The sequence below is a fragment of the Acanthisitta chloris genome, unplaced genomic scaffold, assembly GCF_000695815.1.
Source record: "Acanthisitta chloris isolate BGI_N310 unplaced genomic scaffold, ASM69581v1 scaffold19260, whole genome shotgun sequence".
Classification (NCBI taxonomy): Eukaryota; Metazoa; Chordata; class Aves; order Passeriformes; family Acanthisittidae; genus Acanthisitta; species Acanthisitta chloris.
In genome coordinates this window covers 62881-78384 of record NW_008652479.1, presented here as the reverse complement: position 1 = coordinate 78384, position 15504 = coordinate 62881, and the positions used below count along the sequence as shown (strand labels likewise).

Genomic DNA, 15504 nt, shown 5'->3' with positions numbered 1-15504 from the left:
TCAGCACCCCTTAGCCATGGGTACAACTCTTGAGCAGCCCCTTCCCTCATCCCAGTGTCCTGGAAGCCACATCTGTTTCTCTGTCAGTGATTTATTGGTGCCTTTGAGTACCAGGATCTCTGGAGAGATCCAGAGCCACTGTTAGCTGTCTGGGTCCCAACTGAGCCAGCTTGGCACCAAAGCTGCCCAGGCCACTCAGCTGGAGCTGCTCTCTGACCACGTGCAGCACCCATCGGCACAGATAGCTGTATCCGGTGCTGCCAGAGCTCACAGGTTCCTCTGCTGTCTTGCTATCTCAAGTCTTGGGTATGTTTTCCTCCCCTCTGGCTGCTCTTCAGCCCTGATTTCTTTGAACAGGCACTACTGCTATCTTGTTGCCTTCAGAGTAGGGCTTGGCTCCTTTAACCCTGCTTGGCACAGGTGTGGTAACAGGGTTTTACATGTCTGGGACTGAGCCCTTACTCAAGGCACAGGGCGTCTTGTGTCCTGCAGGTGCCTGGCTGGGCACTGTGGGACCAGCATCTCCTCACTGCCCTCAGCCCCTCTTAGAGCAAAAGGGGACACTGGAGCTGAGTAAGGTTCTGAAGAGTCTTTTCTCTTGGGAGATGGTTCCCTCACTGTAGGAGCAAGGCAGGACAAGTCACGCTGGACCTGAGCAACATCCCTTTGGGAAGGACATGGAGCAGGCTGTGATCTGGGTGGTGGTGGGGAGCAGTGGGAAGGGGGAGGGATGTCTCTCACTGCTGAGTAAGTGTTTGGGAGCTCTGGCCTGCGCATGATCCCGCGGCTGCCAGGACTGCTCGGCCGGGGCTGTCAGTCCCACGGGGCTGGGTGGCACGGGGGAGGGAGTACGTGCGTTTCCAGCAGGCACCACACACGTGTGAGTGAGGAGCAGTGCCTGGGCCTGCTGATCTGAGGGCTGATCCTGTGGGCAGAGTGAGGGAGGTTATTCACAGCTCTGCAGAGTCTCCCTGGGTTCCCTGGTTTTGTTCCCTACAAACATCCCCAAAGTTGCTTCATCTCTCTCCTTCATCCTTCAGCATCACTCAGGCCCAGCAGATATTACAGGCAGGGATGGGGCTGGCCCTGGGCAGAACAACGAGTGCTTTGCAGGCTGCTGATGGAATTGTGCCCTATCCAACCCATCTTGGCTTGGCTGAGGGCTGCAGTCCCCTGATGTGACTCAGCAGACGAAGCTCCCAGACATCATCCACCTGGCTGCAGGCTCCTGGCAGTGTTGGGGCTGCTGCAGGCTCAGGGATTCTTGGTGCAGCAGCAAGCAGAGGGCTGTGCTCAGCACCCAGGGAGCTTGTTTTCCTGATTTTCATTCTTTATTTTCCTTCCCTCCTGTTCACTCAGCACGTACTGTACAGCCTGGTTCAGATTCACTGCAGCCATTAACCACTCGACCAAAATGCTGATGGATAAACCTGCTCAGGGAGAGCAGCCTTGGTGTGCTTAATGACTGCTGGAGCTCTGCATCCTGCTGCCTCCTTCCTTTCCTTCTCCTTGCCTGTGTAAACCAGTATCTGCTGGGGCAGCTGCGTGGAACAGCCTCCCTCCTGCTCCCATCTCCTGCAAGGCTGGTAAAACAGGTGTGGGCTGAAGCTTCCCTGCCCATCTCTGGGTTGCAGCATCATATCCAAGGCTATAAACTGAAGCAGTGGTGGAGCAGGGAAAGGAGTGCAGGAGTCCATGTTTGCATTAACTGCTGGTAGTGGTTTCCCTTGTCTCTGCTGGCTCCCATCAGTGAAAAAAAGTTAATTAGTCTGTCATTGTCTGTTCTCATCCCCATCCCCAGCTTGTTAACGGATGAGGCAGTGCTGTCAAAGCAATCCCCTAATGAAAAGCTGTTGGGTGGGAACAGCAGCGTCACTGGAGCTGTGGCGCTTGGTTCTTGTGAGAAACGGTCAGAAACTTTAATTGTGTAATGAGAGATTCTGTCCTGGGAATGGCAGGTGGCAGGGACAGGACAGGGTTTTCAGTGGTGGTCCAGAGGCACTGCTGGGATGCCACCCTGGCTGGGATGCTCTGGAGGCAGGGAGGGTAAACAGGCAGTGCCAGGCTCTGCTGGGCACAGCAGCCTGGCTGGTTTGCCAAGGGTTAACTGCAGCTTCAAACAGAACAGGCTCAAGTGAGTCACAGTGGGAGAGGGGGGACATGAAAACCCTGCCCGAGCAATCAAGTGAGTCACAGTGGGAGAGGGGGGGCATGCAAACCCTGCCTGAGCAGGGTAGTGGTGGTGCTGTCACCTGGATAGCAAAGGCACAAGGGTTGTGTCATCTCTCTCTTCTGTCAAGCTCTCTCCCCTGTGCTCCCCACCTCAATCTGTGCCTTTCTGGGGTTCCTGGTGGCTCTGGACACACCAGGCAGCACAAACCACCCAGCTCACAGCAGGGACCCTCTTCACATTTAAGAAGTTAGCATGTCCCCCTCTAATACCTCCTGCCTGTCTTCCCTGTGCTGGAGGGGAGAGGGTGTCTAATTGAGTCTGGCTTTAATTGGTGGCTGTGCAGGCTGTGTTTGCACTGCCAGTGGGCTGGGGCAGGAGCTCCAGTGTCCCACAGTGTGCTGGAGTGGGATGTGATGATGTGCTACTCCTTGTCACAGCCCTGGTAGCAGCATGGGCCCCTGCCAGGGAATGCAGGGTTCCTCAGCCAGACCCTGACTGCTCAGATGTGCCCAGCTCTCACCCAGAGCTTTCTGTGCCAATGACAAATGCATCATCTCCTGCAGTGGCTGGAAATTGGGAAATGAGACAGGACATGTGTCACTCCCCAGGGAGCCTGTGCACATGTCATACCCTACCCTGTATCCAGGCTATGGGGCTGGAGCACAGGGCTGGGGCTGGGACATGGCATGGGACACAGTGGTGTTGGGGCTCTATATTGTGTCCCCTACATGGGTTGAGGAGGTTGGGCTGCTGCCAAGTTCCTTCTGGGCTGGGTGCAGCCCTGGGAGCTGTGCCACAGCCAGGGCACTGCTGGAGCAGAGGCCATGAGGACTCTGTGCCTCCCAAAATGCCCACCTGTGTGAGTAGCTGCTGGGTCAGCCTTCCAGGTGAGGGACAGCTTTGCCTGCTCCTGCTCCCAAGGGTGCCATCTGGCTCATCTGGGCAGTAAGGGATGTCCTGGTGTGCAGTGTTTGCTTGCCAGAAGGCAGAGCACAAAGGGGAGAGCTGTGGATGAGCTGGCTGGGTGCAGTCCTGGGGGTGCTGCACTGGGACGTGATGGTGCTGCAAGGATTGGTGCTGCTGAGCTGGGACTCCTCACCCTGCCATGGGACATACTGGTGTTTTCTTCATCAGATGTGGCACTGCCTGACCCCTCACTGAGGGCTGGATGGTCCTGGAGCTTTGGCAATGCTCTGGCCACTCTATGGCTTGTCCTTGCCCATAGCAGTGATAGGGGAACTGGCAGGAGCAGATGCTCCCACACTTGAGGGGGGTCAGACCTGCAAAGTGCCATCTCCACATGAGCACATCCCCACCAGGCACCCTGGAGCTGGCAGGACCATTGCCAGGGCTAGAAAACTGCTCTTGTTCTGAAACAGCTGCTTCTCTGGCTGGAGGGAGGATGGAGAGCCCCAGCAGTGGGTGAAGGGGAGCTGCAGACATAGCAGCTGCTTGGCTTTGCTAAACTCTGCCCAACATTATTATTTAGTCTTTTTTGTTGTTTTCTTTTTTTAAAAGGCTTCCTTCCCCTTTTCTCCTGGCTTTTCTCTTTCTGGCTGGCTCTCTCCTGTCTGCTTTCTTTCCCTCTTGCAATGTCTTGCATCAGGCTTGGAGCAGAAAGTGCAGCCATAAATGGCAACACACAGGGCTTGGGAGTTTAATCCAAGATAATTTTCTCCTCTGCTTTGCAGTCTGGGATCTTCTCTTTTCATAAAGCTGGAGCAGGGCACTTATTTGTCCCCAGTCTGCCCACAGTTGTCAAGGCTGTCCCTTCAACTAAGGAAAGGGAGAGGGACACAGCAGCCCCAAGGCCTCCCTGTGTCCTTTCTGAGAAGGGAAGCCTGTTGCTCAGAGGGGTTTGTGCTGGGGATGGAGGAAGTGGGGAGGAAACGGCCAGAAATGAGCTGAAAACCAGATGATGCTGTGATGGGAAGCCTGACCTCCATCTCCTGTAGGGCTGGGAGAGGACTCAGCAGTGGCAGAGCCATGAGGAGGGATTTTGGGGACACGATGCTAAGCTCCTCTATCTGAACCATCTTCCCCTGGGAGACTCGGGGTTGTCCGTGGTCAGTGCTGCCTGTGTCCAGAATGTCCCTGGAGTATTGTCCTCACTCTGCTTTGGTCCAAAGCCCCCACTGACAGACTCAGCCTCACTTGTGGGTGTCTCACTTGTGGCCATGAAGCTAAAGGGCAAAGGCACGTTTGTGATGATCCAACAAATGCTTCGGCTCTGCGGCCAACAGCCGAAGCAGATGGATGGCTGCCTTGTTATTTAAGGTAGATGACTTGCTGGATTTTAACCCTGGCCTTTCCAGAGCCGCTGGCAAGCTGTGCAGAGGTGTGATTCAGAGGAGGCAGGCACGGGATGTGCTGTGGGTGTGCTGGGTCCCAGCCCGGCCTGGCCTCGGGGCCAGGGCAGCTGCTCCCAGCACGTCCCCTCTGCTATCTTTGTTAGCTGCAGCAGCTGGCCTGGGCAGCCGTGTCGAGTCTCCTCCAGATGCTCCGGGATAATGACGTGCACAGTCTCCCTGCAGTGCTGGGTTCTGTTTTTTCTCCTTTTTTTTTTTTTTTCCCTTTTTTTTTTTTTTTTTCCTGTGGGGAGGCTTTCGTGGTCTGTGTGCACCGTGGAGAGATGCTGGCTTGTGGTTGTTGGATGGAGCATTCAGGTCCCTTCTCCAGCAGCTCCTGCTGCCATCTAGCCCTGATCCACACTTTTTCCTCACTCCCTGCTGCTCGAAACAGTCTCCCCGAATTCCCTCCTGGGCTGAGCTTTCTACAGGAGAGCAGTGCCTGGGGGTGCCATGGTCTCCTCTTTGAGTGTCAAGTCTCCCAGTGTTGCCCTAGCACCTTCCTACTCCTTTTTTGGCTGTGAGATGCTGTCCTCTTCTCAGCATCCTGTTGGATGCTGGGACACAGCAACTCCTGGCTCAGCTGCTCTTGCCCCATGGCTCCAAGGGAACCAGGACTGCAGCACCCACTGGTCATGTCAGGGCCAAGGAGCTCTGAAATTTAGGGCTCCCTGGAGGTTCTGAGATGCTCCAGGCAAGGTGGGCTCTCCCCTCCTCTCTGCCTGGCAGGGGCTGTGGGCACAGCCAGGCCTGAGGTGGGAATTTGTCCCTGCTGACTGTTTTTCCAGCCAGCCCAGGGACTGCTCCCAGCCCAGCACTGGTATTTCACTTCAAGGCCAACAGACACGATGTGCTGCTCCCTGCCCACACATCTCCTCCTCCGCGGCGCCCTCCCGGCTCAGCTGAGAAGTGTTTGGGCAGGGGAGAGCTGGCTCTGCACAAGGGTCCAAAAGCTGATGTGGGGCTGAGAGGGCTGGGAAGCACCAGCCTGGGGATTGCAGGGGGGATGGGAGGGTTTCAAGGGGCTATTTCCCTGCAATGGAGAAGGCAGCTGGCTCTGCAGGCATTCATGAACTGAGCACATTGTGCTGTTCCTCTCCTCTCCCCTCCTGCTAGTCCTGATCTGCTGCATCAGCATCCCGGGAAGCTGCCTCCAGCCCTGCCAGGACACATGGGCAGCCGAGCCTGGCACTGGCAGAGCTGCTCCCCTTTGCTGCTGGCTCCTTGCACTGGTCCCAGTCCCACAGGGCTATTGCAGAGAGCAAATAATGAGCTCCAAACCCTGGCTCCAGGGCTGGGCACAGGAGGTCTCCAGTGTTCCTCACTCCAGCAGCAGGGCCATGGCCTGGCACATGGATCAGAGACAGCATGTGCTCAGTCATGGGGGAAAGGTGGGATACCAGCTGCATCTGAAGATTTGTCCACATGTGCTGGTGCTGCTGGGGCTGGTTGGCTGAGCATGGGGAGGGCTTGGGGGTGTTTGTGCTCAATGCTTTTGCCTCTTTCCAGATTCCACCTTTGGGTGCCTCACCTGGGTCCAGCCTCAGGCACACAGGAAAAGCAGAGGATGCATCTGGCCATGCAGTGCTTCCCAGCCATGCAGAGGTGTGTGTGGGGTGGAGAACCAGCCTGGGGAGGGTGGCACAGCAAGCAGCATACCTGTGTCCCTGCCTGGGTGGGACATCATCCCTGGGCAGCAGTGGCCATGGGGAGAAGGGGGCAAGGTTTGCCTGATGCACTCCCCCGGAGAGGTTGTGTTGGATTTTAATGGCTTGGCCCCTTTAAAGCAGAGAAAAACAGTACTCTAGGTGCAAATGTGCTTCTTGGAGGTGGAGGGAGTGACACCTTGCTTAGTGGGGTCACACTAAGCCAGCTGGGGGGACTCTGGCACGGGGCAGTAATGGCTGCGTGAATGAGCAGCCCTGGCAAGACAGAGGGATGAGGATGTCAAGGCTGGGGCTATAGCATGGGGGAAGGGAGGTGCTGGCATCTGCCTCTAAGCCATCCAAGCAGAAAAATGTTGTGCTGTAGGGAGCTACTGGCTGCCACGAGCAGGGGGTTCTCAGCACGGCTGCGGCACATTGCTGTCGCCTGGCATCGTTGGCTGCTCCCTCTGTGCTCCCATCAAGTGTTTCTTCCTCTGGGTTGGAGCACAGCTATTTTCCTTCCTTAAAGACTTAGTGCCAAATTTCCTACTTGCTTCCTTTCTAAATGCTCAGAAATGTTAGTAATGCCCAGGCAAGGAACTGGCTGTAATCTCCCTTCTTGTGGCATCTCCTGGAGGGTTGGGTCTCCCTGGGGATGTCCCAGCTCAAAGGGAGAGATGGATGCAATGGGGAACTGCTGCCCTGGGCTTGTGGTTGAGTCACCAGGGCTGAGCATCCCCTCCCTGAGGCCTCTCCTTTGGGCTGAGCATCCCTGCTTCCAGCCACCCTCAGGGCAAGTCTGTGTGTCCAGTGGGAAGTGCCCATGTTTGGAAGTGTGGCCCAAAATAGCAGTGGGTGGGGGTCAGTAGCATCTCCTTCTGGGGAACAGAGTGGCAAGAAGAAGAAGCCAAATGGCTGTGAATAATGCACATTCCTCCCCAATGACAAACTAACCTACTTCTGGGCCGGGGCCACATGCTGTGCTCCAGCAGCTCATCCAAAGTCCTGCACTGCAAAGCCAGTGCTCGGCTCTATGCATGGTCCTTCTTGGATTGGCTTCATTTCCCTCAGGTCTCCTTCACCCCAACTTTTCCTGTGTCCTCCTCAATAGCCTGGTGGCTCAACAGCCTCCCTCCATGCTCCTTCCCCTCTCTCCCATGTGCTTTGCCCTTGGGATGCACAAGGCTCTGTTTTTAACTCCTCCAGGAGGAAGATGTGGACTCGGAAGACGAGAAGCTGGTGGTGAGAGAGCCAGAGGATGAGGATGGTGAGTGCCAAGCAAGTCAGTACCTGCAGGGAGAGTATGAACAGGTCTGAAGCTCCAAGTGCTTGGGGATGGTCTCCTTACTCCAGGAAATGTGGAGGAAATTCCTACCACTCTTTTCTTCCCCAGATGGGCTGTTTGCCATGGGGGAGCTTGATGATGCAGCTGCCCCAAAAGCTTCTTGCTCACATCCAGGACAATCTCCAGGGGCTTTAGTCAGAGCCATGTTTAACTGATTAGCCAATTAGTTGATTGGAAAATGATTAATTGACTAATTGGGGTGACAACTGCTACGCTCCTAAGAAAATGAAACAGATGGTGCCAAGCCAGAATGTATGTCTGGAGGGGACTCTGCTCTCTTGAGCAGCCCTGGAGATGCTGGGATGTCCCTGAGAGTCCTGGCTCAGAGTGGCCAGGGGCAACTGGAGCAGCAGGACAGCTTGGGGTGTTCCCCCTTCCCTGCCCCACTTTCTGCTTGGCTGTTTTAAGGTGCTGTGTGGCAATCCCCCAGCTCGGGAGGATTATGTCTAATGCCAGAGAATCAACTTTTAATCCTGGTGCCATTCCTGCAAGGTGGGGGAAGTGCCTTTGGAGAATGGGGGTCCCAAAATACACTTATTCCACCCTGTTAGGCTTCCTCACAGCACTGGTGATTGGGGATGTTACTGGGCAGTGCCACTTGGTTTGAGGAATGATGGATGTATCCTGCCAAATGGATGCTCAGGAATGCTGCTCTGCTGGGGTTTGCTTCCTTGGGTTCAGCTTTGTTTCAGGGCTGCTCTGGCACTTTTGGGCATCACCCCAAAGAGGCTGTAGCTTGGGATCAGGAGATGATGGTCCCTGGCCATGAGTCTTGGCTAGCCCAGTGTCTCCTGCAGACAGCCACCAACTCCTCTCCTGAATTATTTACACCATTTCTGAAGTGTTTTATAATGGGACTGAGCAAAGTGATGGCTCAGCCTGATGGGGAGAAGGCAAGTGGGATGCAGCTTTACTGGGATCTGCCTTGCTCCTTCCTTCACTGTCTCTCCTGCATGTCACTTGGTCCTGGCCCTGCTCAAGCCACTGAGCTGCTGCCTGGTGAGGCCCTGGGCAGAGATTCCCCTTGGGCTCGTGGGGATCGTGCAGGCAGCCTGGGCCCAGCCTAAAACCACTGGAGCAGCCTTCCCCTTGCTTCAGGCAGGGAACTGGCAGAGAGCACATGTGAAACACGTCAGAGGGAGCATGTTCAGGGATGAGGTGCACTCTTGGGGCTGCTCTCACCCTGCTAGCTCAGGGTCATAGCATTGGCAATGCAAGGGCAGGGAGATGAAAGACAAATGTTTCCTTTAATATGAACTCACAGAGGCTCTGAGTAAGTAGGTCACCTCCTATTTCTGTAGTGTTTTCGCTATCTGCATGAAAAGCCAGCCTTCCCCTTTTCTGTGTGTTTCCTGAAGTTTGTTTTCGACCTGCTAAGAAAGTTCCTGAGCTCAGAAAACAGCCAGTGGTTTCCAGAGCTGCACACTGGCTCCTTTCTAACCACACCATGTGGGCAGGGAGATGGGACCTTCCTTACCTCCCTCTTCCCTTATTATTTTCTGGTGAGGTGGCAATTAAACTGCCCTTTTTGGGCTAGGCAAAATCCCAAATCTCAATTTACTTGGCAGAAAACCACGTGAGGGAAACGATCTTAATTGTCCTTGAAATCAGGCGAGCTATACAAAGGTAATGAAACAGCTCAACAGCTCCTGCTCTGTACCAGTGTAAGGAACAGGATGTTACACCCTCTTTTTTTTTTTTTTTCCCCTTTGCTTTCTCCTAATGTTTCCCAAAGCAGCAGCCAGCTGAATATTCTTTCCATGCACTTTTATGGCCACCCAAAGGGCTGATAAGCTGCAGCATTATTCCTTGTTTCCAGCTGGCCAGGTTTGCCTGTCTGCCATGGAGATGGTTTTCCCACAGAAGGAAGTGGGATATGGCTGAGCTGAATGTCTGGAATTGTGGGACCAGAGCATCAGGGTGCTTGTGTTTGGACAATTCACTGTTGCTAGGGAGAGGGTTTGCTTCATTCCTCTGGGAGCCTTGATGGCATTTTGGGATTAGAGAAACACAATGGATCAGTAGCAGAGCAGTAACCCACCAAAACTTCCTAGGGAAGCTCCCCAAGGATCAGGGACATGAAGGTGTAGAGAAGTGAGGAAATGTGGATGTTAGCAGGGAGGAGGTTTCTGTTAAATTCCCATCCTGCTCCATATGCTGATGGCAGTGACCTTCCAGCGCTCAGCACACTCAGTCCTGTACCTCCCTGTGCAGCCTTGCACTGCTTATTTCTGACATCTCTGGTTTCCCCACCTACAAAACAAAGCCCTGACTTACATGAAGGTTCCCAAGGTCTGGCAGCAGCTGAATGTGAGCACAAGTTTAAGGGTTGGAGAAATCCCTAAATCAAGCAGCTGACCTTGGACACAGGGAGGAAAATCTTTAAGAGCAATATTGATTGGAAAATAGAGGAAAAATGCTGATGCTGAAAATCCTGGGTGTGAGGAAGGGAGGAGAGGGGCTGTGGGGTGTTTTTCATTTGGGCAAGTGGAGGAAGAGAGAGACCCTGATGGATGTGGTGCCTGCGGTAGCAGTGGAGAGGATTGGAAGGGACTTCCTAGGTGGCTTGAGACAGGGGATGGATCCAAGGGTTATGTACAAGTCAGAGCTTTCTCTCCTGCCCTAGAAATCAGGGGAGCTCCACCACTTTTGGGGTCCTGCTGATGCTAACAGGTATCGTCCTGGGTTTGTGTATAATGTGCAATTTTTCAGGGCCATTGTAGAAAATGCAGCAACAGCTTTTTGTGGCCCCTTTGGAAGTGTCTCCAGGGCTCCAAGGGTCTGGGGAAGCAGCAGATGTCCCTGGGTGGATGTGGAAACAGCAGTGCTGGATGGCTGGATGTGAAGCAGCTGAGTCCTGCAGTCCTTGAGAGATAAAGGCTCTCAGATAAGCAGCCCACGGATAACCGATAAAGGCGACTACCCAAAGCAGCGGCTCCTCCTGGGCCCCTTTTGGATTGACCTCCCCTCCTGTTGCTTCCTCCCATCTGTAGGAAGATAAAGCAGGAGAGAGGTTTTTAAAAGCAAATAGTGCTCCAACACAATCCGATTGGAAAAGGATCGGCTTTGGCTCAGTCTGTGAGCTTTGGTGCTCTAATTAGCACAGGGCTGAGACTGGTGAGCTGGGTGGGACAGCACCCAGGCCTGGAGAAGGAGACCTCAGTTTGGCTGGTGACAGAGGGACTTGGACCTGGCTGTGTTGGTGCTCCTGGGGCTGCCCTGGCTCAGGGCTGTTGGCAGCCCCAGGATTTGCATCTCCTGTTTTCACAGCTTTGTCAAGAGCTGCAGGAAAGCTGCTGGGCTGTGTGGCCTGGGACAGCTCTGCTCAGGGCACCCCCTTTGAGCCCTAAGCATGGGAAAGGGCCCCTGGACTAGGAGAGGGAGGGAGGGAGGAGGAATGTAAGTCTGGAGAGGAGAAGCGGAAAATGCTGCGAGTTAATCAGGGTAGGATTAGCATGTCTTGATAAGCCAAGATGGGCCTGCAAGGCTTTGAATCCAGGAAGAACAATAGCATATGGTTCCTGTGCTGTAGGATTTACTTGGATCTGCTTCCAAGCAGGCTGTTCGCTCACAGCAGTCCTTGCTGTTTCCAGTGCTGGCTGCAGACAGGACTCCTGCCATCCTCTGCCCAGCAACACCTTGGCTATCCTCTGCAATCCACACCATGTCCCTGGCACTGCCCAGGCTTTCTGGAGATGGAGCTGACTGGGGCAGTGTGCTGGGGTGGCTACAGCATTTAGGGGTGTGTGCAGGAGTCAGTGAGCACCCAGAGGGAACAACCCCATTGCTGCTGACTGTTGCTTTCTGGAGGTCTCTGGTTCACAGATCTCTTGTTCTTCTTTCTCTTCCCTCTCCAGCTGCAGATGAGACTTTCTCTTTTAAATACAGTCCTGGAAAGCTGAGGGGAAACCAGTACAAGGCAATGATGTCCAAAGAAGAGCTCGAGGAAGAGCAAAGGTAAGTTGAGTTTCCTTTTTCTTCTTGCCCAATCCCATCTGGTTGGCATCCCCTTGGAGCAGGCTGAGTGTGCTCAGACCTCTCTCCCCATACTGCCCTGGTAGTCTCAAGTCTCATTGCACCAGTGGTCCAGACCTCTCCCACCCAGGAAGACATGAGAACAAATAGTCATGCTGATTTAGGAGATGGAGGCACTGTGGCCCTATATACCTTTGTAGCTGTTCAAGCTCCTTCTCTGGATGCTTAGACAAAATTTTCCAGCTGATGCAACTGGTGTAGTTCTCCTGATCCCATTAGTACTGTGATGATATATGTCTGTTGAGGACCTGATCTCTAGCTACTTCCCCTCCCTTTGCCCTGTGGATGGCCTTCAAACCAAGGATATGGGCATAGTTCAGAAATACTGGAGCAAAGTGAGTGGGTGTGAGGCTTTAGAGCTCACTGAGATGGGGCTGGCTCAAGATTTCTCACACGGGAAGTCAACCTGAACCTTGCACCTCAAGCTGCAAAGCCCTGTCCAAAGCCAGTCTGTGCTGTCAGGGTGAAGTTTCTGCCCACACAGGAGTCCTTCAGCCTACAGGCACACAGAGCCCACGCTAAACCAGAGCTGTCAAACCCCACAGCTGAGGACTCTAGATATCTGCAGCTCACATCTCTTCCCTCTTGGGTGAACTCCAAGGAACTGATTTCCCAGTGGTGGCTCAACAAGCCTGGGAGGTAGTGTCCTCTCCACTGCTGTCCCGAGGGCTGGAGGACCCAATTCTCCACCCAGTGGTGTGCACCTCCCAGAATGATTATGGAGCATTTGTCACCCCTTGCCTGTCATACCATGGTCTAAGTGCCACCATAGCTGGCATGAGCCAAGTGGAAACTTGAACACAGCAGGGAAGGCAAGGATGGGTGGATCACACTTCATCCCTGGCTCAGGCATCTCCTGCCTTGCCTTGAGGCCTGTAGGCAACATCTCTGATGCCAACAGCTGGGGTGGCTCAGGTTTATGGTGTCAGCAGGGCATTGTGGTAGGCAATGTAAATCCAGAGACATGCCCAAGGGCTGGCACTGACACACACTTACTCTGGTCCTGGCAAAGACTCAGGTGGTGCACTGTGGTGGAGGCTCCATGTAGACTGCCTCCACTAGCCAAGCCTGCAGTCATTCTGAGGTGTCTTCCCTTCCTCCTCTGGCTTCTGGGCTCCCAGTTGTCCTCAGATCTTGGCCTTTACCTGCCTTATAGCACTGCTGGGAACAAAGATCTGCAAAGGCTGTGTGCTCTGGAGTAAGCAACAGAAATGGGCTCCAGTTTCCTCTGGCATGGGGGTTGATTCTGCATTGGTTGCATCAGGAAAAAACATGCTTTCTTCCTTTTGTAATATCTTTATCATGCCTGAAGCCCCCACCCTGTAAACACTGAGCAAGGCTGTTAGTGTCTCTTTCACTTAGGGAGGGTGTGTTTTTCTTTTAGGGAGGGTGGTGGTGGAATGGACTGAGGCAATGTCAGAGATATCTGTGGGGCTCAATGGCAATTGCTTTTCAGGATCCTACTAAACACCAATGCAAAAAACCCTACCTGCAGCTGGCAAATTCAGACCCTTTGCATGAGCAGCTCCACCCAAACCAGCTGAGCGGTTGCTGCTCAGGTTTTCAGGGCCAGGAGTCCTGCAGGGCCTTGGGCTGGTTCCTCTGTGGCAACAAATGCCCCTGGGGACACTGAGGGGACATTGCCTAAGGACAGCAGTGGGATGGGGCTTTTGCACTCAGGACTGTAGAACAGTCTTTAGGGGGTGATGCACCTGTCCTGGGCACGTGGCATCTCCCAGGCATCACTGCTCATGTGTGTCTGGAGTGGTCCCAGGGCAGGACAGTGCACCTTGAACTGATGGACAGTGCCAGGGCTTTGGGTCCCTTGGAGGTCCTCAGCAGCCTTCGCCACTGAGAGCCATTGGCAGATGTGTTTTTCCTACTGCTCCTTTATTTTCTTCTCTTCCATATTTGTGTTGTTCGTTTCTTTATGGCAGCTTTGTGAAATTTTTTTTGTCTTGCTTTGTTGCTGGCTTACTTTTCCCCCCCTCAAATCTTCACTGCGGCATCAGCAGCTTTTCATTGCAGGCCTCGCAGGTGGTGCAAGGGGGCAGGGCTGCTGCCAGGTAAGCTCCTGGGCGAGCCCAGTGCAGTGGCTCAGCCTTGTCCTGCATCCTTCTCCTTGCCCTTCCATCCCTCTCCCCCATTCCATGCACCCCGACCGTGCTGCTGATCTGCTGTGACCCAGGTTTGCCACCTTTATGTTGCAGGATTGAGCTGACCTCTGATTTCACATCTCTGTAGCAACTACCTTAGGTCCTCGGCCACAAACATTCTTGCAAACCTTTTTGGTAAGGACATGCTGCTACTTAGAAGTAGTGGTACCACTGGTAACATCTGCTCATGTGTTGGGCTTTTGTGCTTTTGGGTCTCATTTTCTGGGGGAGGGTTTGTGTCTGAGTTGCAGTTGATTGCCTTTCCCACCTCCTTCCCCACCTCCTTCCCCTTCCCTCATCATAACAGATTAATGACTCCACTCCCCTCTGCCTCCATCTCACTTGCCACGAGTGCTCCAGGGGGAGTGGGGGCTCGTTTGGATGCTCACCTCTTCCATCTTGGATGCCTGAAGGTGGACATCCCACAACCACTTCTGTTTCCTGATTTGGAACATTTGGGCAGCTGAGTGGGTAGTTAGGACTAAAGTGTGTTACCAAAGCTCAGACAGGCTTAGTGTTTGCTTTTAGCACTGTCACTCCTCCAGCTTTCCCATGGATCAACAGCTTCCCATGTGAAGCAGCTTGTTAGCAACATCCCAAAAATGCAAGTGAGTTCTCAGATTCCCTTGAGGCTTCTTGTTGTCTTGATCAGTAGTTGATGAATCTTAATTTTGGAGATGCCATTGAAAGAACTATTTGGCTTTTCCAGGAGGAGATACAGGACTTCAGACAGGAGAGGATGGGCATGCAATAGATTTGGTTATTCAACCAAGAAACCTACTTCTGCTCTAACCTGCATCCCTGCAGAAGTTGTGGGTGTCCTGTCTAGTATTCACTTGAATCTTGTGGCTTCAAACTGGTGCTAAATCTGGACTAAAAGGGGAAGGAATGTGACCTTTAGAGTGATGCAACTTCCTGCTTCTGGGTACTTCAGTCCTAAAAAACAGAGTGCTCAGGGAGGGAGTAGGACAGTAAATCCATCTGGCAAACACATCTGCTGGGGTGGTGGCTGTGCTTGATCACACCTGGTGGGTCACCAGTACTTCTGAAACAGAAGCACGTAGCATTTGCTTCCCTGAGGGAGAAAAACAGTCTGAGCAGGAAGGGGAAGGGTGCAGGGGAAGGATGCAGCTCTTAGCCAAGACAGCACAGCATATTCCCAAATACTTCTCTTCTGCACCTGAGGCTTTTGGCCATCTGTTGCCATCTGTAGCTGCCATGGTGCAAAGTGCTAGCTCAGGCTGAGACAGATGTGTCATGATGGTGCAGCTGCCCCTGCTCAGACAGGGCTGAGGTGCCTAGGCACAGCTCATGAGGTCTGGCTGTGAGGTGTTGCTGTCCTGGCTGGGCACCTTGTGTGGATGAGGGAGGAAGAGGAAGGTGTCCCCAGTATGCCTTCAGGGCTTGGCTCTCATGGATGGATTGGAGTGGTCTCTGCCAGCTGCTCTTCAAACCTCCCTTGAGGTTCAAAGAGGTTAGTGGGGACATTTTTCAGCTAGAAAGGAGTATGGTCATGACTGTGCTAAGCTCTGACAGCTGCAACAAGGCTCCACTCGTAGTAAAAGAGAAAACTATTGGGAGAAACCCCAGTATGCCTTCAGGGCTTGGCTCTCATGGATGGATTGGAGTGGTCTCTGCCAGCTGCTCTTCAAACCTCCCTTGAGGTTCAAAGAGGTTAGTGGGGACATTTTTCAGCTAGAAAGGAGTATGGTCATGACTGTGCTAAGCTCTGACAGCTGCAACAAGGCTCCACTCGTAGTAAAAGAGAAAACTATTGGGAGAAACCATCCCGTCTCTGCTT

The 15504-nt window shown here is 53.5% G+C and overlaps 1 protein-coding gene across 1 annotated transcript in view; it reads left to right on the top strand.

Moving 5' to 3' along the window:
• Positions 1 to 6030: 6030 nt before the first annotated feature.
• MXRA7 (matrix-remodelling associated 7) overlaps positions 6031 to 15504 on the top strand; it is a gene marked incomplete at its 5' end in the record, with an annotated part of 20076 nt that continues 10602 nt past the window's right edge. Inside the window, 3 exons of the mRNA XM_009077559.1 lie at positions 6031 to 6126; positions 7374 to 7434; positions 11370 to 11469. Of these exons, the coding sequence (XP_009075807.1) occupies positions 6031 to 6126; positions 7374 to 7434; positions 11370 to 11469 (257 nt within the window). The remainder of the gene's footprint in view (positions 6127 to 7373; positions 7435 to 11369; positions 11470 to 15504) is intronic.